This window comes from Lygodium microphyllum, chromosome 14, assembly GCF_053477565.2.
Source record: "Lygodium microphyllum isolate KBCC chromosome 14, Lygodium_microphyllum_v1.1.10, whole genome shotgun sequence".
NCBI lineage: Eukaryota > Viridiplantae > Streptophyta > Polypodiopsida > Schizaeales > Lygodiaceae > Lygodium > Lygodium microphyllum.
The window spans coordinates 141836597-141861729 of record NC_141148.1 but is presented as its reverse complement, the minus strand read 5'-3'; the positions used below and the strand labels follow the sequence as shown (position 1 = coordinate 141861729).

The 25133-nt window shown below is 42.6% G+C and overlaps 1 protein-coding gene across 4 annotated transcripts in view; it reads left to right on the top strand.

Annotated features, from left to right (window-relative positions):
- The first annotated feature begins 1753 nt into the window (after positions 1 to 1753).
- The window catches only part of LOC148026178 (ATP-dependent DNA helicase Q-like 2), a 133729-nt gene continuing 110349 nt past the window's right edge, over positions 1754 to 25133 (top strand). For all 4 annotated transcript variants that reach the window (XR_015693196.1, XM_087693463.1, XM_087693461.1 and 1 more), the window contains exon 1: positions 1754 to 2085. Coding sequence is in view for 3 of the 4 variants with exons in the window: in XM_087693463.1 (XP_087549589.1) it covers positions 2025 to 2085 (61 nt within the window). In the remaining variant the exon portion in view is untranslated. The remainder of the gene's footprint in view (positions 2086 to 25133) is intronic.

Sequence of the window (25133 nt, the reverse complement as noted above, 5' to 3'; positions counted from 1 at the left end):
AGACTTGACGATGTCGAGCATTGTTGCCATACCAATAACATTTGTCAACCTACACGAGCACTTGTCAAATATTGCCACAATCTAAGGAAATCAAGCATATGGTGTTGAAGTCTTTGCCCAAGTAGTTTGAAGCTCTCTTTGGTACCAATTCTTGGGTTTAAGATTGTAGTAATGCACACATATAGCTTGAGAATGAGAAGCTTGAGAGTGCACAACACAAAGTGTATTGGGAGGTATCAATAGAGAAGATTAACAAAACTAAGTATGCATGAAGTGAATAGGAATACATATAAGGCCAGAGGAAAAAAAGAACTCCTAGAGAGGGATAAAGTTGCCTTGGTAGTCCTAAGTGTTTTCACACACATCACTACTAAGATATGGTGATAGTTACATGTTAAGGCATTACATTTAGATGGTCTTGGAGTCTTTTATTTTTCCTATATTACTAGGCTTAGATAGTTTCAACAAGTTGGTTATAGTTTGATCACCTATATAAAGACCACACTCTTTCTTAGTTATGATCCTTAATAGATTTTAGTGATATTCAACTATGATTTGGGAGAGCCTTGTGCTTCCACCATCCACCTTGGTTGGACGTGAGCTTCTTCCCCACCTTGTGTATGGAGGCAAGTTTGTATTCATGTGCATCGGCCTTATATTAGCACCATGCCATCCTTTCATGGTGATGATTTGGCCACCAAGAGTCATGGTAGCATACATTATTCCATTAATAGATCCATTTCTATTTTTATTTTATGGCTCTTATCTCTATTTGTAGAGTTGTCTCTATCAGGTGAGTTTCCTCCATTTCATCTTCCATGCTTAGAGCAAATAATGATCAATCTTTGTGCATATTGGCATTAAAATGTGTAAGTTTGACATTAAAATGTGCAGTGTTAATTCTAGAAAGTGGTTTCATAATTGTATCAATGATCACACATGATGCCATTGGTGAAGAATGTAATCTTATTAGCTTGTAATATCCAATTCAACACTATATTAATTACATATTTCGAGACTCTTGGTTTGAGCGCAACAACACATGATGAAAACCTTGGTGGCAAATAGGGCAAATGCATGTGGTGAGTTGTACAATGGTTGGTTTGCCATGTGACTATCTAATATGCTATGGAAATCAAGGCTCTTGCTACTTGGTAACACAAACCATAAGGAGATTGCCAATCATAATCTATGCAAGTAGGACACTAGCAATGGATGAGTAGGGATGAGCATCATGTTGCAGCCTGATTGGAGTATATAATGAGGAGGCCATCATTTGGCATTGTAAAGCAAGAAGCATGCATGGAGTTGTAGGCTAGTTACTATTGTTAATCAACCTTAGGTACTTTGATTAACAACTTGATGACTTATTATGGTACATGTATATATATGCAAATGCTTGCGTGTAACTAGGAGCCATACTCATTTGTAACAAAGAGCCATAGATTCTTATTCGAAGCCTTCAGCTTCCATACAACAAGGTGATGATGCATTAGTTTAACACATTTTGATTGGTAACAACATTTCATTCTATTCATGACCACATGCATGTTTTATGACTTACGACTATCCTTTACTCTCATCCTGAAGGACCTTTGCCCATATATATAGTTCCTTGTTCGCGAATAGAAAATAAGTCCCATTCTCAATGGAGAAAGTCTTATTTTCAATTAGCTTTTGTGATAACTTGTCTTGCTTTGGAAAGGCACCTAATGAATTGAAAGCAACTTGTCCCTTTTCCTAATGTGTGTAATGTCTGTCTACTTCTTACATTATGTGTAATAATAGAGAGATCACACGTGACATTGTCCCTCATGCTTTAGCAGGTAGACGTCGAGGCTCGGAGGTTAGTGACCGCTGCTTGTATGGAACGCTTCACGTACCTCGTCTGACGAAGGAGAGACCAACGCGTTCCTCTACAATCACTACGTTTTCTGTTCTCTAGAGCCGGAATCACACGACAGATAAAATCGCCCTTCCAAGCTTCTCATTCCTGCAGTGCCGGACCTGCCGGCATCGGAAATATGACGGAAGAGTTGCGGCAACAATTGGCTTTGGTAGAGGAGGAGCTGGAACACGTACAAGGTACAATAATATCGCCTTTTTTCTTTGGGCATTTGTTTTTCATTTTCTGTTTTGGGAAAGCACATATGTCCTTTCGTTAAAGGCCTGGCTGAGGTTGGTGGGAGAGCCACCCACACAGATTAATGTCACATCTGCAACTTTGTCAAAGTGAAATTAGGTGCAAATTTTTTTGCTGTTCAATTTGTGGATGTGGACATCCTTGAGAGCCCGTGCACATGAGAAATTGTAGTAGAAGGCTACACTCCGACCTTTTTATGAACCATGCTAGGTCGATTAGCAATTTGGGTGCACATGGATACTATGGTGTTTGGTTAAAAATAAACCACCTTTTTAGCATGTTTCCTTAAAGCCCAACCTTACCATGGTGAGACCCCTTAACACACTTTTCCCTTGTAGTTGTAGGGAGGCTATCATAGTTAAACCTAGACCAGATGAGAGAAGCTTTATTGACATATCATTGCCACTTAGGAAAAAGACAGCTTGCCCTTAACGATGGTAGCTCATGTGGTCGGGCTATGCTGCAAGAGTATTTAAGTAGTAAGGAGTGGTCATGCTTTAAACCATTAAATCCACTCTAAAAGAGCTACCTCCTCCGTCAAAACATATGACAGCTTGAGTGTCAGAGCTCTTAACATCCTCGTTTGACTCAGATTGAGGTTCAAAGGTAGGAGATGACTGTGCATAACACACATGATTGCTAAGAGCTGATACCCTACTTGTGTATGCCTGCTCTATATCCATCACCTGTAGCCACCTTGGATCCTCAAAATCATATGCGTCACATTGTCTGCTCTGCATCCTAGCGTGAAAATCTCCTACCAAGAGAATCTCTCCTAGTCTTTTGCAATAGTGTACAATCTCGTTTGAGAGGTCTATGAAAGGGGACGCTCCATCTGCTCGTTGATCTCCCTCTCTGTCCTACTGTTGGGGCTCCTCTGTAGCATATCTTGATCCTCGTAAAGGAAAGTAGTAGAGGGCGATATATAGCATTTGGTCTTGGGAGATCTCCACTTTGATCTACATGTATCGCATGCCAGGGTCTTGTGCCATGATGTAGACTCTATCCCGTAGCTCTTGTTTGATCAACATTGCCACTCCTCTCAAACATTGGGTAGTGCCTTGATGTTTTGTGGAGCTTCCGTATGTGGATGCCTAGACATATCAGTCCCCTCTCAGGACTCCGATGTGTCTTGGTGATTAAATTCAGCTCATGGTACTCTAGGCTGCTCCAAATTACAATGAATGGGTTGGTATCTGAATTCCTTGACAATTACACAAATTTCAGGTGCTGAATTTAGTGTATGATGCCTTCACCGATTGGCACGGGTCCTGAGGTGGCTGTTAATCCCTAATTTCTGCAGAAATTTTGGGTTTACAGCAGAGATCTCTTTGCTGTCCACCAAATTTGGCTAAGATATGCTCAAAATGGTTGAGAAATGCTGAGGTCTCCTGATAATGGATCGGAGAAGGTGAGAGAAAGCCAAGATGAGAGAGAAATCTAATTTTCTTTGCGAGAAAACCCTAAATTTTACATGCTGCTCGCTCCAGTTTGCATTCAATGCAGTCACCTATACTACCAGGCACCTCCAAAATGCTATCGCTTGATTAGCAATGCTATTGCCAGACCCTAGAAGGTGACATCCTGCTGTCCCCTGCCTGATAAAGCCCCAAGATGGTTGTCTTCTGTAGCAAATTGCTATTCTCTGATCAGAAAATGGATCAACAGCTCTCTCTCTCTCTCTCTCTCTCTCTCCCTCTCCCAAGCTGTAAACTAACTGAATGGCTGAGACCCAACCCCCAGAAACGTTTTCTTAGTTTGCATCTGTTAGCAGATATGTTAGTTCATGGTTGAGTCTGTGCATGTGATTCAGTGGGCTAGGGCACTAGGATATTATCTTGATTATTTAGGCATTTTTCTTGGCATTTTATGATGGACATTTTAGCATTTATTGCTGGCCAACCTGACATGATTTATGACATTATTTTTGCCTATTTATTCAGGCTTTTCCTCCACATTCATTAATCATTCATCACCTGATTGGTTTTGGTGGAGGGAGAGGAGCAGGTGCCAGTGTCTTCATAGCCGGTGACTCACATTCGTTCTATACTGTCTCATATCTTGGTATATGGATTCCATTTTCCGAGTATCTCTTTGCTTCCGAGTTCCTTGTGCAGTGTTCTTTTCTTTTATAGTGTTTCTCTTTCTCTTTCTTTTGTCTCTTGTGTTCAATAGTTTATTACAGCAATTTTCGACGCTTCCATCACTGCATCCACTTCTGACATGGTATATCAAATTGTAGGATCATTGTGCTTGTTGCTGTTTTACACTGTTTTGGGTCTAAGTTTTAGCTTTTTTGCTGCTGATTGGACCTGTTTCTGGCTGCTGCGACTCATTTGCAACTTGAGCGACCATCTTCCGATCATTTTCGGCTTGTTTTCTCAGCGTTTTGTAGACTGCCATTTCGTTTTCAGTTTTTTTTTGGGCCTGTTTCAGGGTTGGAGATCTGTTATTGACCCTTCCAAATTTGTGTTTTGGTGTTTGTTGCATGTGTTTTATTCATCGGCACTTGCATTTTGGCTATTTGCTCGTGTGCAAGGCTGGGCGACGGTATTTTCAGGTTGGTTCAGGTTATTTTTGGTCTATCTTCTCACTGTGTGGTACACTGCTCAGCTTTCGAGAGGGTTGATGTGCATCCAATTGTCGTATTCTCATCTCTACACTTTGGTTACTGTTGATCTTTTCTCTATGTGCTTTCTTTATTGCTTGGAACTTATGCAATCCTTGTGAGTTTGTATTTTTGGCATACTTTTCTCCCTAAAGATCCCTTGTCTTTCTTCATCTTCTCTGTATCTCCCTCATCATGGCTCCTCTAGCATCTCCTCCTAATAGTCAACATGCTGACATTATTTCTTTATCTACAAGTGTTATGTTGGAGATTTGTTGTGTTCGGCTTCAGGTTTCTGTGAGGATGCTATCTCTCAGTACTTCAGATATTCCAGTTTCAGAGAGGTGTGCCATACCATGGAAGAAGATGTCTCAATGCTATTATTGTGGTAAGAAGGGATATCTCTAGAAGGGCTGCAAGACATTAGCAGCTTTACAATAGAAGCAGGTGCGGACGTGATGTAGGGTGATGAATCTCCCGTCGAGTCTTCCTCTTCTTTAGGTCTAGGTTTAGGCTTCATCTGGCCCGGTGATGGTTGTAGGGGCCTCCCTTCTAGGCTGCTAGTACAGGCGATGCGATCATGCCTCACAACTCTCTTGTGCCAGAGAGAGAGTGTGAGAGGGTGGTGAGATGGGGTAGGTGAACCTCATCTATACAGGTATATAGGTGCATAGGTTCCAGAGAGGGATTTCCTTGACGCACCGACCGAAGTCTCGTAGGTTCAAATCCTAGAGCTGGGATTGACATCTAGGTTCATGATGAGCTGGTTATTTGACAGAGAGCGGGATTGGCTCCTAGTCTTGAGCTCACATAAGAGGACACTTTGACAGTCTAGCCAAAGGCGAGGAATCCATGGTCACATATATTCAAAGGCATTTTTGACAGGATGGTCTTATATGCTACTGCGAGATATTGTTGACAGATATTGAGAGTTGCTATGATTCTTCTCTATTTTCAGGAGCTGCTACGATTGACATCGACATCAAGTTCTGAGGCACCTTGGTGGTGGCTTGTGCAGTCACTCCTTGGGTATCCATGGTTCTACTCTAGTAGTCCTTGTTTTACGTACTATGATGGGACCTTATCATTGTATATTGTATTGCATCAGATCACCTATGATCTGAGAGAGGGTGTTAGCAGAAATGTTAGTTCATGACTGAGCCTGTGCATGTGATTCAGTAGGCTACGGCACCAAGATATTATCCTGATTATTTAGATATTTTTCTTGGCATTTTATGATGATCATTTTAGCATTTATTGCTGGCCGACCGATATTAAATGCTGACGGACCTAACATGAGTCATGGCATTATTTTTGCCTATTTATTTAGGCTTCTTCTCCATATTCATTAATCATTCATCACCTGACTAGTTTTGGTGGAGGGGGAGGAGCAGTGCAAGTGTCTTCACAACCGATGACTCACATTGGTTCTATAGTGTCTCATATCTTGGTATATGGATTTCATTTCCCGAGTATCTCTTTGCTTAAGTTCCTTGTGCAATGTTCTTTTCTTTTGCAGTGTTTCTCTTTCTCTTTCCTTTTGTCTCTTATGTTTAACAATTTATTACAACCGTTTTTCACGCTTCCATCATTGCATCCACTTTTGACAATATTGTTATTTTTGCCAAGTAGTAGCCTTCTAAACCCATTTTTTAGCATTATCTAGCCATTGAATTAATTTTCAGAATTAAATAATTCTAAAAATTAATTTCAGCCCTTCTTATTCTACCCAAAATTAAATGTGCCTATCCATAATTAAATTGGCTAGGCCATTTGCAACCTGGAGTGGTCTCCAACCTTGCCCTAGGGTCCAATCTGATACCAACTGACCAACAGAACCCTGTTGGCATAACTTATCACAACTTTTGCCTTTGACACCCATTGCATCCTCAGTGTCCTTGTCTTGTTACTATGGAATATTTGCCATGTGCATCACATGTGCTTAAACAACCTTACACATTTGATTAATAACTTAATTAAATGGTATCAGCAAGATTAAAGCATCTCAAAATTTCACGTCCTCGTGACACCAATTGTCTCTTGATTTTCACCCAAGAATTGCACAAATGGAACCACCAATTGGCCAAATGTTACCCCAATTCACAATCGATGACTTGGCATCTAAAATCCCTATCCATTCCATGAATTTCACGTGCTGATTTCAGTGTACGATGCCTTCTCCTGTTGGCACGGGTCCCAAGGTGGCTATTAAACCCTAAATTTTGCAGAAATTTAGGGTTTACAGTAGAGATGTCTTTGTTGTCCACCAAATGTCGCTGAGATCCGCTCAAAATGGTTGAGAACTGCTAAGATCTCTTGAGAATGGGTTGGAGAAGGTGAGAGAAAGCCAAGATAGGAGAGAAATCTGATTTTCTTCGCGAGAAAACCCTAAATTCTACTTGCTGCCTGCTTCAGCCTACATTTAATGCAATCACCTATTGCCAGACATCTCCAAAATGCTATCACTTGATTAGCAATGCTGTTGCCAACCCTTGGAAGGTGACTTCTTGTTGTCCCTTGCTTGCCAAGGTCCTCAGATGCCTATCTTTTGCAGAAAATTGCTGTTCTCTGATAAAAAAATGGACTAGCAACTCTCTCTCTCCCTCTTCCAAATTGTAAACTCATTGAATCTTTGAGACCCAACCCCCAAAAACGTTTTCTCAATTTGCATGGGCATTTTTGCCAAGTGGCAGCCTTCTAAACCCATTTTTCAGCATTATCCAGCTTATTAAATTAATTTTCAGAATTTTGAAAAGTAATTTAATAATTATTCTAGTACCCAAAAAATTAATTTCACCAGCCAATAATTAAATTGGCTAGGTCAATTTGCAACCTAGAGTGGTTCTTAACCTCTATTGACCCTAGAGTGGCATTAATTCAATTAATTAATGCTAGTTTCTAGTGTCACCACTGACACTTATTGGCCAAATAACTGTCCTAGGGTCAAAATTGACAGCAATAACAGACGCACAAAGCCCAACTAGAATAACTTATCACAACTTTTGCCTTTGATACCCACTGCATCCTCGGGGTCCTTGGCTTGCTACCATAAAATAACTGCCATGTGTATCACATGTGCTAAACAGTCTTGCACATTTGATTTACAACTTAATCAAATGTTATCGGCAAGATTAAAGCATCTCAAAATTTCACATCCTCGTGAGATAGGTGCATTGTTCCCAGGGGATGGAGCAGGGCCAAAAGCTGCAAACAAGGATGAAAAGCCTTTGATGATGGAAATGCCAGTAGTGATGTGATACTAGATGGTGGAGCAACGACTAGATGCTGCAAACACAAACTCTATTAGCTAAGAAAGATGATGCCTGATGATGGAGAAAGGCTCCAGTAGAGCAGGAGTACCAAACGCAAGATAGAGGAGCTCTAGGAGATGCTGATGCCAAGGTGGAGGAGCATGAGTTGAGGAGGGAGCCATTGCCACCTAAATGCAGCCCATGAGTAATGGAGGCTGGTGCTTGGTAGAAGCAGGTGGAGATGGTGGAAGGAGAGGAGAGAGAGAGATGATGGAGAGAGAAAGATGATGGTGATTGACTGAACGAGCTATTGATGGATAAGTGACAAAAGAAGCCTATAAATAGAAGCACAAAAGAGGAGTGAGGTGGAGAGAAGAAGGTCCACCTTGTAAGCTGATAATACAACTTGAAAGGAGACCTTTGAAGATGGTTGGGAGACTGGATGAGCGATAGAACCTGAAACACCACCTCGGGTGAGAAGCCACCAGCTCTGTGAACCATTTTGGAGGGAATACGAAGGCCTAGTTACACAATCATTGCTGAAAATCCAAGGGCCTTGATCGAAGATAGATCCTCTAGATGTTGGGTTTTAGTGGAGGTAAAACTACTCGAAAGAGAGCCAAACCTTAGAAGTAAAAGATGGTGGGTAAAGAACTTTGAGAGTAGGGGGATCCCCCTCAGAAATTGGAGGAGTAGGATCCCCCTTTGAAGCCAAAGAAAAAGGCGATGTCCCCTTGGAGGGCAAAGGAAAAAGATCCCCCTTTGAATATGCATATACGCTAGTGGGGTAGGGAGCGAAGGTTGATGTCGACAATTTTCAGTGGTGTTAGTGTTCTTGTTGCAATAGGAGCACCTAGGAGATGGGTAGTCTGTTGGTGGAGATGCCATGGTATTGATGGAGAGAGAGAAAGAGAGTCAGAGATAGTCAAATCTATCAAAACAATGTAATTGTATATGAGAGATTGAGAAAGAGAACTATGAAGACATTGAAGATGAATAATATGTGAATGTATTTCCATTCAAAGATGGTGTATTTTCTCGTGTTCTTTGTTTTATTGATGGATTTTGTGAAGATGTTGGAGAATATGCTTGATTCTATCAAATCCGTGGGAGATATCTACTATGATGCTGCGTGAAGAATTGCTGTTTTCTTTGAAAGTACTTGTTTGCAAAGTCTTGTCATTATTTGGGATTGATTGTCTAACTTCTTTGACAGCAAGAATTGTCTCTTAGCCCTGTGTGGCTCTAACTGTGGCAGCGCTGCAGATGCTGCCATAAAATTTTTTTATTTTCTGCAACCGTCGGTATCAGCATCAGAAAATAACTCCATGTCCATTTTCTCCACAGTTGTAACACATCTCCCTTGCTTGTCGCCGCATTTGTGGTCGATTCCCACCATTCCCCTCGATAGGTCTTCTTGCACCTTGCACAAGATTCACTCTCAAACTCTCTAGTTGATTAGTAAGATTGTTTATTTGTTGGATCATGTCTTCTTGAGCTCTAACAAGTCCTGGTGTATTAGATACATTTGAGGGAACTTGAGAGGCCTTCATAGTTGTGATGTTGTTTCCCAAAACTGCTTGGCTAGCTTGGGCTTGGTAGAGAATCTTTCAATTCTTTTCCCTAGTGATTCTCAAAGCATCTTCAAAAGTGTTTGGAAATTTCACCTTTACCTTCTCCCTGAGCAAGGGGTACAAACTTGAAATAAATCGATCCTTTTGAAGGTAGTTTGGAGCTCTCAGCAACCTTGCTATTGGCTGAAAGCATTCAGCTCGTTATTGCAGTTGTGTATTGCTGAAGATGACTGGGAGTGCATCTACGTGTGACACAAAGAATCTCTTTGAGATTCATAAATTCGATGGCAATGGTTTTGATCTTTGGAAAGATCTATACAGGGTATACTCTTTCTAAAGGATTGTGATGATGCTTTAGAAGAACATAAGCCTGTTACTTTGTCAAATGACGATTGGGCTAAAATGAATAAAAAGGCCATTACTTACATTAAAATGGCCGTCATAGATGATATCTTGGTTGATATAAAGGGGCTTGATACTGCTATGTAGTTTGGGAGAAACTCAAGGCTACTTATGAAAATAAAACTCTTGTCAATCAGGTACATCTCATGCGGAAGTTGGTCAACTTAAAGCTTGATGAGTCCAAGCTTGCCTCAGAGCATTTGAATGCTTTCATTGGTATTTTGAGTTAGTTACAAGATGCAGGTTTGCCAGCTTTTGATCCTAAATTGAGGGCTATCTTCTTGCTCATGACCTTGCCCAATTCATGGGAAGCATTGGTGTTGTCATTGAGCAATAACCCCAACTTGACATTTGATGGTGTGCGTAGTTCTATTCTAAATGAAGAGATTAGATGCAAAGGCAAGTGGGAAAAATAGTGGATCAGCATACAATGTACGAGGAAGAACTGATAATTAGATATAATGTTATAAATTAAAACAAAAATTGCAGCAAAAGCAAGGAAAAATGGCAAGATGTAACTTATTATCAATGTGGTCGCAAAGGGCATAAAAAACGTGATTGCAGGAACTTTAAAAAGGAACAAGAATACAAAAAGCAAGCTAATGCAAAAGGCAAAAAGAATGACAAGGATGGCAGCTCTACCCCTAAAGAGATAGAAAAAGCAAATGTGGTATCTAGTGTTGTTAGTGAGGAAATAGAAGATAATAAAGATGCTGATTTGTTGGTTGCATTTTTGATCCGCTTGCTATGATAGTGGAGGACATGTATATCACTAAAACAGATGTGATAGATGCTTTGTTGTCAGCTCATGATGGTTTGTCACAATCGTGGATTGTTGATGGCGGTGCTTCTTTTCATGTAACTCCATCTCTGGAGTGTTTTTCTACTTATGCAGAAGGTAATCTTGGAAAAGTCTACCTTGAGAACAATCATGCATATGATATTGAAGGAATGGGCACTATATACCTGGCTCTAGAAAATGGTCAGGAATTGATTCTTCGTGATGTTAGGTATGTATCTGGTATCAAGAAGAGCTTGCTTTGTGTTGGGCAAATAGACATCAAAGGTTACTTCATTACTTTTGGTGGTGGCATGTGGAAAATACAGAAAGGATCTATGCTAGTCACTAGAGGTGGTAAAAAGGGGACTCTGTATTATCTCTACTGCAAGGCACTTCCTGGAAAGTTTGTTGTTGAAGTACAATCACACATGGAGTTATGGCACAAGCGTCTTGGACACATGAGCCAAAAGGGTTTGCAGGCACTTTCTTTACTTGGAAGAGTTGATGTGAAAAACTCAAAGCTTGACTTTTGTGATGATTGTGTTTTTGGTAAACATGTAAAGAGTCCATACTCTTATGGAGCCTCTAGGAAGGCATGTATCTTGGGTTTAGTCCATTTTGATGTTTGCACCATGCCAATAAAAACTCATAATGGTTTCCGTTATTTTGTGTCCTTTTATTGATGACCATTCTAGGAAGCTATTGGTCTACTTGCTTAAGCAGAAAAGTGAGGCATTGGATGCTTTTAAAAGGTTTTATGCATTGGTTAATACTCAAAAGGGCTTAAAGTTAAAATACATAAGAACAAATAATGGGGGAGAGTATGTATCTAAAGAAATCAATAAGTTTTGTGATGACAATGGGATTAAACGAGAGCTTACAACTCCTTACAATCCATCATCTAATGGTGTGACCGAGCGAATGAATCGTACGTTATGTGAGAAGATTCGATGCATGTTGTCCACAGCTAATCTCTTGCAATCATTTTGGGGAAAGGCACTTAAAACCGCGGTGCATATTTGCAACCAATCTCCACACCGTGCACTTGAAAGTGGCATCTCTGAAGAGGTTTGGTCTGGCAAACTTGCTTCATACGACCACTTAAGGGTCTTTGGCTGCGAATGCTATGTACATGCACCTGTTGATAGCAGAACCAAACTTGATATGAAATCTCATAGATTCATCTTTATGGGTTATGGAGATGAAGGTGAAATGGGCTATAGAGTTTGGGTTCCAAGCATAAAAAGGGTGCTACGCAGTCGGGATGTGGTATTTAATGAGTCTACCTGTTGATAACACAACCAAACTTGATATGAAATCTCATAGATTCATCTTTATGGGTTATGGAGATGAAGGTGAAATGGGCTATAGAGTTTGGGTTCCAAGCATGAAAAAGGTGCTACGCAGTCGGGATGTGGTATTTAATGAGTCAAAGCTGCAAAAAAATGTCACATCTAATGACTCAGACAAAAAGAAAGTTAAATTTCAGCATGATTAGTTACTTGAGCAGTCATCAGCTACTAAAACCTTTTGATGCTGATTGTGACAATCAGCGTATCATTATTGAGCCAGATGAAAATGGTAGCAAGGGGATGCTGAACATCAGCTTGAGCACCAAAATCAGCATGCTGAAAATGAATTACAGCAACTTGAAATTGTATTACAGCAACTCGAACATGCAGTTCAGCAGCCAAACAATGAGGTCATTGACATTCCCTTGGATGTGGATCCATTATTTGATAACATAGATCATTGGGTAAGAAGGTCTACATGTGTTAGAAGACCTATACAAAGATTTGATCATTCTTTGGACTGCATTTTGCTCACAGATGAAGGTGAGCCTCTTACGTATACAGAGGCTTTATCATGTGAGTTAAAGAAAAATTGGGAGCTAGCTATGCAGGAGGAAATGAAGTCATTGTATCAGAATGATACTTGGGATTTGGTTACATTGCCCAGGGATAGGAAACCCATTCCTAACAAATGGGTCTATAAAATCAAGTGTGTGGATGGCAAACCCAAATACAAAGCCAGATTTGTGGCTAAGGGCTATAGACAAAAGGAGGGCATTGATTTTCAGGAAGTGTTTTCTCATGTTGTCAAAATGACTACTCCTCGAGTGTTATTTGCCATTGTAGCATCTATGGATCTTGAACTTGATCGGATGGATGTTAGAATTGCATTTCTGCATGGTGATTTGGAAGAAGAGCTGTACATGAAACAGCCCGAAGGCTTTGTTATACATGGAAAGGAGCATTTGGTATGTAAGCTTAAGAGAAGCTTGTATGGTTTGAAATAGGCTCCTAGACAATGGTATAAAAAGTTTGATGCCTTCATACTCTCTCACATGGATTTAAAAGGAGAAGTGCAGATCACTGCTTATATATTAAGAAGGCTGATGATGGAAGCCTTATTATACTTGTACTTTATGTGGATGATAAGCCTTTTCCATGAAGGATTTGGGTACAACTGAACATATTTTGGGCATGCGTGTAATACGAGATAGAGAGCAACAACTCTTATTTCTCTCACAAGAAAAGTACATTAGCAAAGTACTTGATTGTTTTTCTATGGCTGATGCTAAGCCTCTTGGTGTAGCTTTTCCATCTTATTTTAAGCTTAGCAAAGTAGATAGCCCAAAAGATGATAAGGTAGCCAGTACTATGAAGGGTGTTCCTTATGCTTCAGCTTGTGGTTCACTCATGTATGCTATGGTTGCCACTAGACCTGACTTTGCTTATGTATTGGGAGTAGTAAGCAGGTTCATGTCAAATCCTAGCAAAGCACATTGGGAAGGAGTGAAATGTATCTTACGGTACCTTAAGGGCGCACAAAGAAAATGTATTTGCTATGGCAAGGGTACGTTAGATCTGCAGGGGTATTGTGATGCAGACATGGCAAGTGACTTGGATACTCGCAAGTCTACTAGCGGGTACATCTTTACCTTGAATGGTGGGGCGGTTTCTTGGTGCTCTAGATTGCAAAAAATAGTAGTACTCTCTACTACTGAGGCTGAATATATTTCAGCCACTGCTTCTTCAAAAGAAGCAATTTGGCTTGGTCGTTTGGTCAAGGATTTTGGGCTGCCCACCAAAACACGTGTACTTAGATGTGACAGCCAAAGCGTTGTATGCTTGGCTAAGAATGCCATGTTTCATGCACGTACCAAACATATTGGATGATGGTCCAGTCACCCTGACTAAGATCAAATCACAGGATAACCCTATAGATGTTCTCACTAAAAGTCTTGCAAAAACTCCACATGAGCATTGCATTAGACTTGTGGGAGTTGGTTAAAGGTTCGCTTAGGACCTTTAAGTGGGAGGTTGTTGGGTGTAAAGGCCCTTCACACGCTCTCCCGTGTATATATTAATTCACACATGTGAACTTATCCTAGCGGGTGTAAGTGTACCATATCCTAAGTATAAATACATTCTTTTATTCTTTGTGTGTACCATACTAGTACATACCTATCGGTTGACTCTCACTCTCACTCTCTCAATGTTCAGCATCTTAGTTGATGTTCATGCTCTCTCTGCTGCTGCTCGTGCTCATCAGAACCCGAGTCTTGGAGCTTCCAATTTCTGGCATGCTTCCCAAGGTTGCTGCTAAACTGGATTTACAGCAGTGAAATCTGAAATTTCTCAGCCTCTGGTGATCTCAATGCTTTAATCTTTGGAGCAAAGCTATAGAAAAGCTGGGAGATGAGAGAGAATGCTGAGGAGAGAGAAAATTCAGACTTTCTTCGCGAAGAACTGAAGAAAATCTGTCATTTACTATTGTTGCCTCGTCTCAACAGCTTGTAGATGCAAAAAACTGAAAAAAATCAGTCATTTATTGCTATTGCCCTGTCTCATCAACATGTAGATGCTATCACCTGTTGTTGATTGGTCTTCTCTTGCTCTTGGCTGCCTCAGAAGGTCATTCAACGGCTGCAAATCAGACCAACAGTATCTCCTCCCTCTCTCTTGCATGATGATTACACAAAAAATGCCTCTCTCCAGTCTCCAAGGACGTTTTTCATTCTTGCATGGGCATTTTTGACAAGTGGAAGCCTTTCCAAATGGTTTTTTCACCATTATCCATAATTAAATATTAATATTTAAATATTAAAAATTAATCTAATAATTATTTTGTGCCTTGAAAAATAATCTGACTGGCCAATAATTAAATTGGCTAGGCAACTTCCATTCTTGAGTGTCTTTGCGCCATCTTTGACCATCAGATTGACGTTAGGTACCATTAAACATCACTTCCCTAGTGTCACCAGCTGACACTTATGACCAAACGAATGACGTGGGCCAACAATTGGCACCAGATACCACCCAGTATATATGCGGCATAACTTATGGCAACTTTTGCCTTTGACATCCCGTGATTTTCTCGATTTTTGGACTTGTAAATTCAGTCTAAACCCAGTTACACCTCACATGTGCAACATTTACTTAACCATGTGATTAAAAATTAATCCACATGTTAAGTGAGGTTTCAAAAATACATATCCTCATGACAACTGCAATAATAGAAGCAAACAAATCTCTGCAAGATGTGATGTGCATGGAAGCACCACTATAAAAAAACCATGTACATGCATCCTTAGTAGAGCTAAATGCTCTATCAGCCCAAGAAGACTCATAACTGCATGTGTAAAAACAATAGTCCCTGTCTGCAACAAAGGACGCTAACTCAGTAGCAGTAGAAGGTGCATCAAAATCAGATATCCTTGACTCCTTCTTCTCCTTGGCTATGCACTTTCTACATGTGCTTGAAGTCCCAGAGCTCTGCGGAGCATTCTTTGCTTGGCTGCCTTTGCTCTTTTGCCATGCCATAAAAGCCTACTCAGAGGCTATAACATCCACACCGCGATTCTTTCTACGAAGAAAACTGCTAGGGTTTGCACTGAGGACACACAGAGTGTACGACCATGACAGAAACACAAAGAGACAGACATAGGCACAGAGGACAAAACTCAAACCCTAAACGCAAAACTCAAAACTCAGAAACTCAAACACAAACAGAAGAAGGGAGAGAGAGAACACAACTCTGAAGTGAATGAATGCTGTAAATGAATGTAAGAGTGTACAGTGTGCTCAAGGGTAGAGCAATGTCGGAGTGTGACGTCCACCGGAGACGGATCCCAAGTCTGTGACCACCAGTCGGAGTGTAGGAGTGTTGAATAGTGAATGGCAGCAGGCTGGTCACCAAAATGCAGCAGTCTGGAGGTTGGAAACTGGCAAACGCAATAGTGTACTGCTGATCGGAGGTTCGAAACTGTGCACAGCCTGCTGTAAACAACAGGCTGAAACAGTATTTGATGTGACTGGCGATGACTGGTTAATCAGATCGCAGCAGATGATCATGTCGCCAGCAGCTGATGTCAGCATGGATGAAGGCGCTAGCAGAAGGAGCAAATACGGATGGAGTGGCAACAGTCTCGAGGGCTGAACAGCCATGTGGGAGGAGGCTGATGGCTGAAATCTGCACGTGGAGTGAGAAACCTGCACAGACGGATTGGGGGCTGAATGGGGGCAGTTTGTCTATTTATAGATATGGAAGGGCACCCCAAAAATTAGGGTGTCCACTAAACTCTCTCGAACCGCTCCCCGTTTTAGGGTTTTCACTGAACTCTCTCGAACCGCTCCCTATTGTAGGGTTTTTACTCTAAAAGAGCATTTTTTAGTGTGTTTTGGGATTGTTTAAGAGGCTAATCAGCAAGTAATGTATGCTTTAGCTCAACACCCCCTCTCAATTCTAAAACTGAGCCGAAAGGTTAGGCCAGCCATTGTGATGTTTACTTACCCCAAGGTGTCCCACCCCAAAGCAGCCAGGGCATCGGACAAAGAGTGCACGTTGGCTGCCCAGTGGCCTACCGAGACTATAGAGGCGATGGTTATCTTACCAAGGGAATCCAAGTAGTCACCCTAGAGAGGATAGGGCATCGAACAAAGGGTGCACGTCGGCTGCCTAGTGGCCTACCAAGCCCTATAAAGTCGGATGAAAGTACATGGAACTTTTTTGTTTTTTTGAATAAGTGAGGTAAATTTTATGGGATGCAGCCGATTGAGTAATAGTGACCCAGAAGACGGGAGAGGATACACCCAACACATCACAAAACATAAGAAGCTAACCCATCCACTCAGGGTGTTGATGACGAGGAAAAATAGGTGATGAGGTATCCATGTGATGAAGGAGGATGGTGGTGTGGTGACATCTGCCGCCGGTGGAAACAGCTTAGAATCCGCTCAAGTGGTGCTCTACACAATGAGATGCAAAGTATGCTACATGCTGAAGAATGCTCATGCAGCAGGTGCCACTTGGACAGTATCCCTCGTGGGGAAATTGTTTACTTGCCCAAGCGCCCTAGTACAAAGATGATGAAATCATGCAATGCAAAGGGTAAGGTACAACAGGGGGAAGAAGTCGATGTCGAAGACAAAGTGTTGAAGCTTGTAGAATACCAAGAAGGGTAGGAACCCCCTCTCAACCTGGATGTAGATGTCGAAGAAGGAAGAGGAGCTTGATGTCGGTCTTTGGATTGTGCCAAGAACTATAAGGAATGAAAGAAGAGGAAGTGGATAAAGCACCCCGCTAGAAGAGCAAGGTAGAAGTCACTGCCATGATAGCATCGAGAGAGATGCTGCATGATCTGCCTCGGGAGGGGAAACCGCAATGTTGGAAGAAGAGCAAGCACTCCTAGGATGATGAAACCATGAAAGGAATGGTGCACATCCCCACGTCTCTAGCCCAGGTAGGACCAAAGCAATCTGCAAGTTAGCCCTACACGGAAAGACAAAACCCTGTAAAAGAGATGAGAATCTGCATACACTGAGATTAGTGGTGAGATGCTCCAAAGCAAAACATAATAGAAAGGAAATCTAACTCAAAATAAATGCAATGAGTGTATGTGTGTGAGTAAATGCAGCGGAAGTCAAAAGAATGGAAAAGCTAAGGACAATGAATCCTATGGGCCCAACTCTAAGAGTTTGAAAAATGAATGCTACATTGACCTAGGGTATCCGAAAGGACCTAGAGACATGCTAGTCTAAGAAGGTGGCCACCATCGCGAACGTCCACTAGCAGGGCTCTGCCAAGGGAACACCTGATGAGGTGGAGAGGAAGGTGAGATAGATACATGAAGTGCAACGGGATCGGAACTTGCAGACCAATCAGCCAGTCCCTCAGGGGTAGTGAAAGAGATGGGCTACTGAGGCTGTACTCGAGCCACATGTCTAGCAACAACGGGTGCTGAGGAGTAGATGAAGCAAGAGTGGAAGGCGTAGCCCCACTGGACTGTGCAATCGCAGCGGTATGCTGAGGCTTTTTAGGTGGAAGATCTTGGGCCTTGGAGCGGCACTCCTCATCCACATGGCCTGCTTTCTGGCACTGTGTGCAAAATCGGTTTTTCTTAGGGAGTTGCTGCCAGATAGATCTAGATTCTTTGGTTCCATCTAAGGAAGAGGAGTCACTCTTTGATTGGCTTGCCTTCGCATCTTGCAAGTTCTTGCCACTGGTAGTTTTCCCTCCCGAAGAAGAGGCAACCAATCCCCTCTGCTTTGAATAAGGCTATGATGAGGATTTCTCGTGGACTTGACCATGTAGCCTTGCGTAACGCAAGAACTGACACTCACACTCGTAGAAGGTTGGCAATCGAGGTTGGGAGATGATGTGTTGAATGAAATTGAAGTACTTTTTGGGCAACTTATTCAAGAAGAATGTAACTTGATCGTCATTTGACTTTGGAGAGCCAGTAGTGGCGAATGCGGCAAGTAACCGTCTATATTCAGCCAGGTTGACTTTCAGATCATCCCCTTCCTTAATAGAGAACTCTTGAAGCTCAAACTCGAGATTGATGCGCCGAGTACGATCACGAGCCGCATAGCGGTCGAGAAGGTGACTCCAACGCTTTGACGCGAGCGGGAAGTGCTGCAACTGAGAGCGAAACTCAGGAAGTAATCCCTGCATAAGCTCAAATTGGCTGTGGCATTGCGGGCTCTCCATTGATGGATGTAATCAGGGTGAGCTAGCCGGTATAGGCTCTAGACCAATGACGAGGTTCCAAAGACCCTGAGACTCAAGCACTTGTTGCATGAAATCAGACCAAGTGGTGAAATTTGACGTGTTAAAACGTGTCCTATCCATGAAGGCATTCTTGGCCGTTGCTCCCTGTTTTAGGGTTTTTACTCTAAAAGAGCATTTTTTAGTGTGTTTTGGGGCTGTTTAAGAGGCTAATCAGCAAGTAATGCATGTTTTAGCTCAACACTTTCGTGTTTGCTCTTCCTCTAAGAGCAAATTGACTAGTTGAAGGAAAGTAAGTGGCTATGAGGATGGTGAGGTTCAAGGCCATATGAAAGGCCAAGTACGAGGGCGGCAATGAATTCAAGATAGTACAGATCAACTGTGCATTTGAGTAATACTCATCTATATTTAAAGCTGCTGACGCAAGTCCTGAATTTTATTTAGATGATATTGCATAGAATCACCTTCATCCATCTTTATTGTCTTAAACTCTTTCTTCAAGAAAGAGATGTGCGTCTCATTCTTTCTAGCAAACATCTGCTCTAAGGTCAGCCACGCTTCTCGTGAAGAAGCTGTAGACCGAATGTGAGGGATCATAGACCACTGAATTGCAAATGCAATCAACGACAAAGCCTTCAGTGCTGTTGATCTTTGGGGAAATGGCTGAGCTGGAGCAGGTTGAATAGGCTGAGTTGCCCGTTGTCCACATCCTCTTGGAGGAGGAGCAGTAGGAGCCACAACTCCGGGCCTAACTTCTTCACTGCTGACATAATCCCAAAGATTCTTTGCAATCAGCACATTCTTCATAATGGAGGACCAGAATGAATAGTTGTTACCATCCAACCTATCCTCCCTGGATACGTAAGTAAATACATCACCTCCCTGATTTGCCATGAAAACAATGCTAATCAGAGAGCAAAAGAGCAATGTCTCAAGCTAGACCAACTTGGAAATCTCAAAATTTCCAGAAATTACAGCAAGTACTTTGTTGTAATTAGCAAATTGAAGCACACTCAGTCAAAACTGTTTGAAATGCATGTTGTTCAAGGTGCAATAAATGCTCAACAGCACTGAAGATGCAAAAGCCCCAAAATTTAGTGTTCCAAAATGTACAAAATCAGTCTATTTCAGACTGTCACAGATGTACATGTGTCAATCAGTGAGCTAACTGCAAAAGCCCCAAATGTCTGGCCCAAATGCATAAAATCTCTGCTGTAATCGTGTCCCAGACACGTACTGAAGTTGAGGATGCCTGCCCGAGCAGAAGCCTCTCCCAAAGAATTAAAGGGAATAAAAAATTGATAAAATTTTCTTGTTTGTTACCTCTGATATGGACTGAGCTGGCTGTGGAGGTGACTGAAGGCAGTATAGACCAGTGGCGGGCGAAATTGACGGGCTGACCTGGCAGGTTAGAGCAGACCTGGACTGGTGGGCATTGGGAGTTGGAGCAGCAGGTGGCGCAGCTTGTCAGAGCTGTTGCAGGCGGCATTGCACAGGTGGGAGCAGCAGGTCTTCAGCGGCGTCCATGCGCAGGGGGCGGCACAGGGGTAGTGACAGGTCTGGAGCAGGCAGGCGAGCTGGGCCAAGCTGTGATTTGCCTGGCGGGCAGGGATAAACAGGGCGTAGGTAGGGCAGCCACAGAGTACTGCCAGGCGGCGGCACTGGAGACAGCAGGCTGGGGCAGCACTAGAACCAGAGGCACAGGTGGTGAAGGCAGTGGACGTGCTTGGTGGTACTGCTAGCAGCTAGCAGCTGGCCTGGCACTGCAGATTTCCGCCTGGTGGTGGCGGCTGAACCAGAGGTGCTGCTGGTGGCATTTACAGTCTGAAGGAGCAGTTGACCAGTCTGAAGCTAGACCCAATGCTGTTGGTTGCAGAGAGAGAGAAGACTGAGTTGAACTCAGCTTTGATACCAAATGTGAGAGTAGGAAGAGAGAGAAGCTCAGTTGAGAGTGGAGTAGACAGTGCAGAGTGTGAGAGCACGACACCCAATGCAATTATCTGAAGTGTGTTGTGCAAGTACAAAGTACAACCCTTAAACCTTAGGGTTGTAAGAGGGTGTTCACACTCTAAGCGTGTGAAACACGGTAAGTGTCTAAAACAATAAAATGAATAAATCTGGGAGAAAGAACCTCTCATATGGAGAGTTAAAAGTTCCCCAGTGTCCTACTAAAGATCACCGACACTCTGTGAGTGTAGGCCTGAGTCAAACAAACCCAACATTTATATTGTTCTTAAATTTAATGCCATGTCAAGTAAGCTGGCTGAAAATGGAATGAAACTCATTTAAATGAGAGGACATAGCAGCCCCTTCCTTCATGCGAAGGTCCACAAGCTTTTTCAACCAATATAATTGTGATGCACCACTTTGCTTATCATAAAGAGAACATATTTTATCCCATAATTGCCAAGCACCACCCTTAGTCTCAATGACATTGAAATAAACTTGCTTAGATAAAGATAGGATAATGGTGGACATGTATAGCTTATCAACCTCATTCCAATCATCTCTATGTCAATCTTCTGGCTTTATTCCCTTGGTTTTCAATGGCCTAACTTGTTTCTTTTGCACTAATATGTACCAAATTTGGGTCTTCTAGCATTGAAAGTGGGAGAGTGCACAACAGAAAGAGAAAAGTGAACACGGAGAGGAGACAAAGAGAAAACGCAGGTGAGAGAAGGAATGATGTGATTGCAATGGCTGAAGATACAAGGTTGCAATAATTAATTCCAACATGTAGCTCTATGCTTCACTGTGGGTGCTAGATAGTAGCAAGGGGATGAGAGAATGAGGAGGGCTAACTGATCACGAAGGATCAATGATGGATAATGAGAGTGGAAGGGCAGGTTGTCTATATATAGGCAAAACTAGGACCAAAAGTGACCAGACTCAAAATAGGGCGCCCAAGACAGGCAAAAGTGCCCAAAAAGAAATGCACTAATGTGCCCTCCATCTAAAGTGTCTAAAACACATAAGATGACATACAAATACAATGTTAGAGCTCTTTGTCTGACTCAGACTGAGTCTCACAAGCAAGAGATGACTACATAAGACGACTGGTAATGTTGCCTCAGATCCTAGATGTGGCAGAAGGCCAAACGAGATGCGGATCCGAGGATGGCAGGAAGAGTGCCAATGCCGATGAAGTCCGTTGATGAAGAAAGCTAGCCAAGGAGCAAGACCCCCTCTCCATAAAAAATCCGATCAAATGGAAGGCTACCAAAGGGCAATGGAAACGGAGAGGCTTTGAATGGATTACTCTTGAAGACTCTAGTTGGGGATGGGTGAGTCAAGCCTCTAATCCAACTATGAGATGATAGAGAGAAACTACTGAAGGCGCCATAAGCTACAAAAAAACAACAGGAACTAAGGGCGAAGCATCAAGGGATGGTGGCTCGATGATGAAGAAAAGAGGTTGTTTCATAAAAGAAAGGCCCAAAGTGGATTGGGAGCCCTGAAGTAACTCCTTATGATCTTGGGTAGCCCCCTCTAAAACACAAGGTCTAGAAAATCCATAGTTGCATCACCAATATCGTCCCTCTTTGAGAGGGATGGGAGGTACGAGGGAACCACCAGAGGAGATGGTGGGGGATGGGATAGAACTTGTGGGATAAATGGTGCATAATCAAGAATGGGTGCAACGATAGAAAGCTGCCTTGGAGGGTCCTGTACAAAGGAAGGGGAATGGAGCATAGATATCCCCCTCTCTTGCCAACTTGTCACAAAAGTGGCTCCTGTGGAAGAATCCTCAACAAAGATGACCGGCTCGATGAAGACAGCGCGGGTCCCAAGTCTAGGAAGGCCATGAATTGAGAGAAGAGGGAAGCCCAAGCTAGGAACATATAGGGCTGCAGAAATGGAGCTTCGTGGATGGTCGGACAACAGAGGCAAGGTACCAACACCACTAATAGGCACCAAAGAAATGTCATTAGTAGTGATGATATCCTTTGATAGATAGAGATCTTGTAACAAATCACCTCGGGGAGTCATATGATTGGATGCACCACTATCAATGAGCCAAGGCTGCTTAGAAGACGAGATAGTCAAAGAAGGCTTCTCCACCTGATAAATGTGTAGAAATACTTACTTAGTGGTAATAGCGGGTGATGAAGAATAGGTAAATAAAGGCTTCAATGTAGATCTTGCTCTCGGACAAAGGTGAGGTTATTTCCTCTAGCACTTCTCATTGGGGTGCGAGATCTTCCCACAATGAGGGCACGTGGAATATCCTCTACACTTCCCTATGAAATTTGTATCGGTCGGAAGATGACTCCAACTTCTTCCTCTTCCCTATCTTTTGCTTTGCTTGTCCTATACGTGAAGATAAAGTTGCATAAGCATGGCCATGTGCATGGGCTCTGTAGGAATCTCTAACAATGACGCACATCCTACTCAAGCACCAATGGGACTAGCTTCTCCCAAGTGAGAGTCTCTCGACTCTCTCTCTCTCTCTCTCTCTTTTCTCTTTCTCTTATTAACCATTTACAAAATAATGGGGGACTCACTTAAGCTGATTGGGAGGGGGGAGTAAGAGAGATCTAATAATTAAAATAATTAAAATGTATGGGGGGTCACAAGCTTGCCAAAAAATGGAAAGGGGAGGAGAGGGAAGAGACCATGATGATAAGTGAGAAGACTTGTGTAGAACACATCATATGTTGATGATGGAAGATGTGAGAGAAGTGTCATAGGTAGGTCCTTCGAAGAAATGTCTGTACCAAGGGATGCAAGCTCATCTCGTAGCTCCTCCATCTGGTAGACGTGATTCCTCATCGTAGGGGAATCTGTGACAAAAAGATGTTGTAGCTTCAACTCAAGAGATAATCGATGCCCAAATGTTTGGATCTAGAAGAGAGATGCCAATGTCCTCCAAATCTCCACAACAATGCGGATACGTCTAATATGCATGAGCACATTATCTGTACAACTCAAAAGAAGAAAAGAGTGGGCTTTGGCATTCAATTGATCTCATAAAGCTACCGAATTTGTGGTCACACCATCATGAGGATCCATGGTAGGCCGAGGTATAGGGTCAATAACAAAATCCCAAAGGTCATATATGTCGAGGAGGCACTCCATTTGACACAACTAGAGAGGGTAGTTCATCCTATCCAGCTTGTGGAAGGCAGGTTGAGAGGGTAGGACTGGCACCTACTTAGGAGATGCCATCAATGCCAATTAGGGATTGGTATCCTTGGAAGAATATAGTGGGAAAGAGAGATTGGATGGTGGTCAGTTTGACTTGTCCCCAACCACACTATCCCCTCAAGCATACATGTTGGCCATAGATGTTCTTCAATAAGTACCTACAATAAAACAAAGAAGATGCTGCCATTGGAATGAAAACGACCAATAGGTGGTGTCCTCTAGATAATTGGGGTCTATCGGGCCATGGTATAGAAGAAGATTGACCTAGGCAAGGTAGACGGGGAGTATCCGATGCCGAAGGGAACGCACAATGCCAGGCAGGAGGGATAGATCTGCAAAACACAGAGATGGCTGCAATAGATGTAGTAAAATAGGTCAGAAAATCTGTCACCCTGGATTGGGGGTAGCCACCTGGTCTTAATAGACCCCCGTCTTGGTCTGAAAATAGCTGCCCTGACCTGAATAATGGCCCTCTTGATAGAGAACGCAAGGTGGACAGCAGCCCTGCTGTAAATGCAAGGGGGAAAGCAGCAGTTCTTGTGTGGGAAGGATTGCCTAATGGAGAAGCCAACATGAGTAGAGGTGTCCTGCTAAACACAGGTTAGAGAGGGCAAACACAAAGGTTGTAAGATGTGTGGATGACACCTAGCTGGTTTTGTCGTGGACAGCATGCTTCTCTTCAAGATCTTCAGCTTCCATGTGTGGCTTTGATACCACGTGAGAGTGTGCAACGGAAAGAGGAAAGTGAACTTGGAGAGGAGATAAAGAGAAAATGTAGGTGAGAGGAGGAACAATGTGACTGCAATGGTTGAAGGTACAGGGCTGGAACAGTCAGCCCCAATACACTGCTCTACGTGTCAGCGTCGGCACTAGACGGTAGCAGGGGGATGAGAGAATGAGGAGGGTTGGCTGATCACGAAGGATCAATGATGGATAATGAGAGTGGAAGGGCAAATAGCCTATATATAGCCAAAATTAGGGCCAAAACTGGCCGGACCCAAAATAGGGCCCCTAGGACAGCCAAAAGTGCCCAAAAAGAAATGCACTAATGTGCCCTTCATCTAAGGTGTCTAAAACACATAAAATAATGTTAGAGCTTCTAGTGTCCTTGTCAGACTTAGACTGAGGCTCATAGGCAGGAGATGACCACACACGGCACACATGACTGCTAGCAGGAAGTTATTGCCATCCAACTTCTCTATATTAAAGA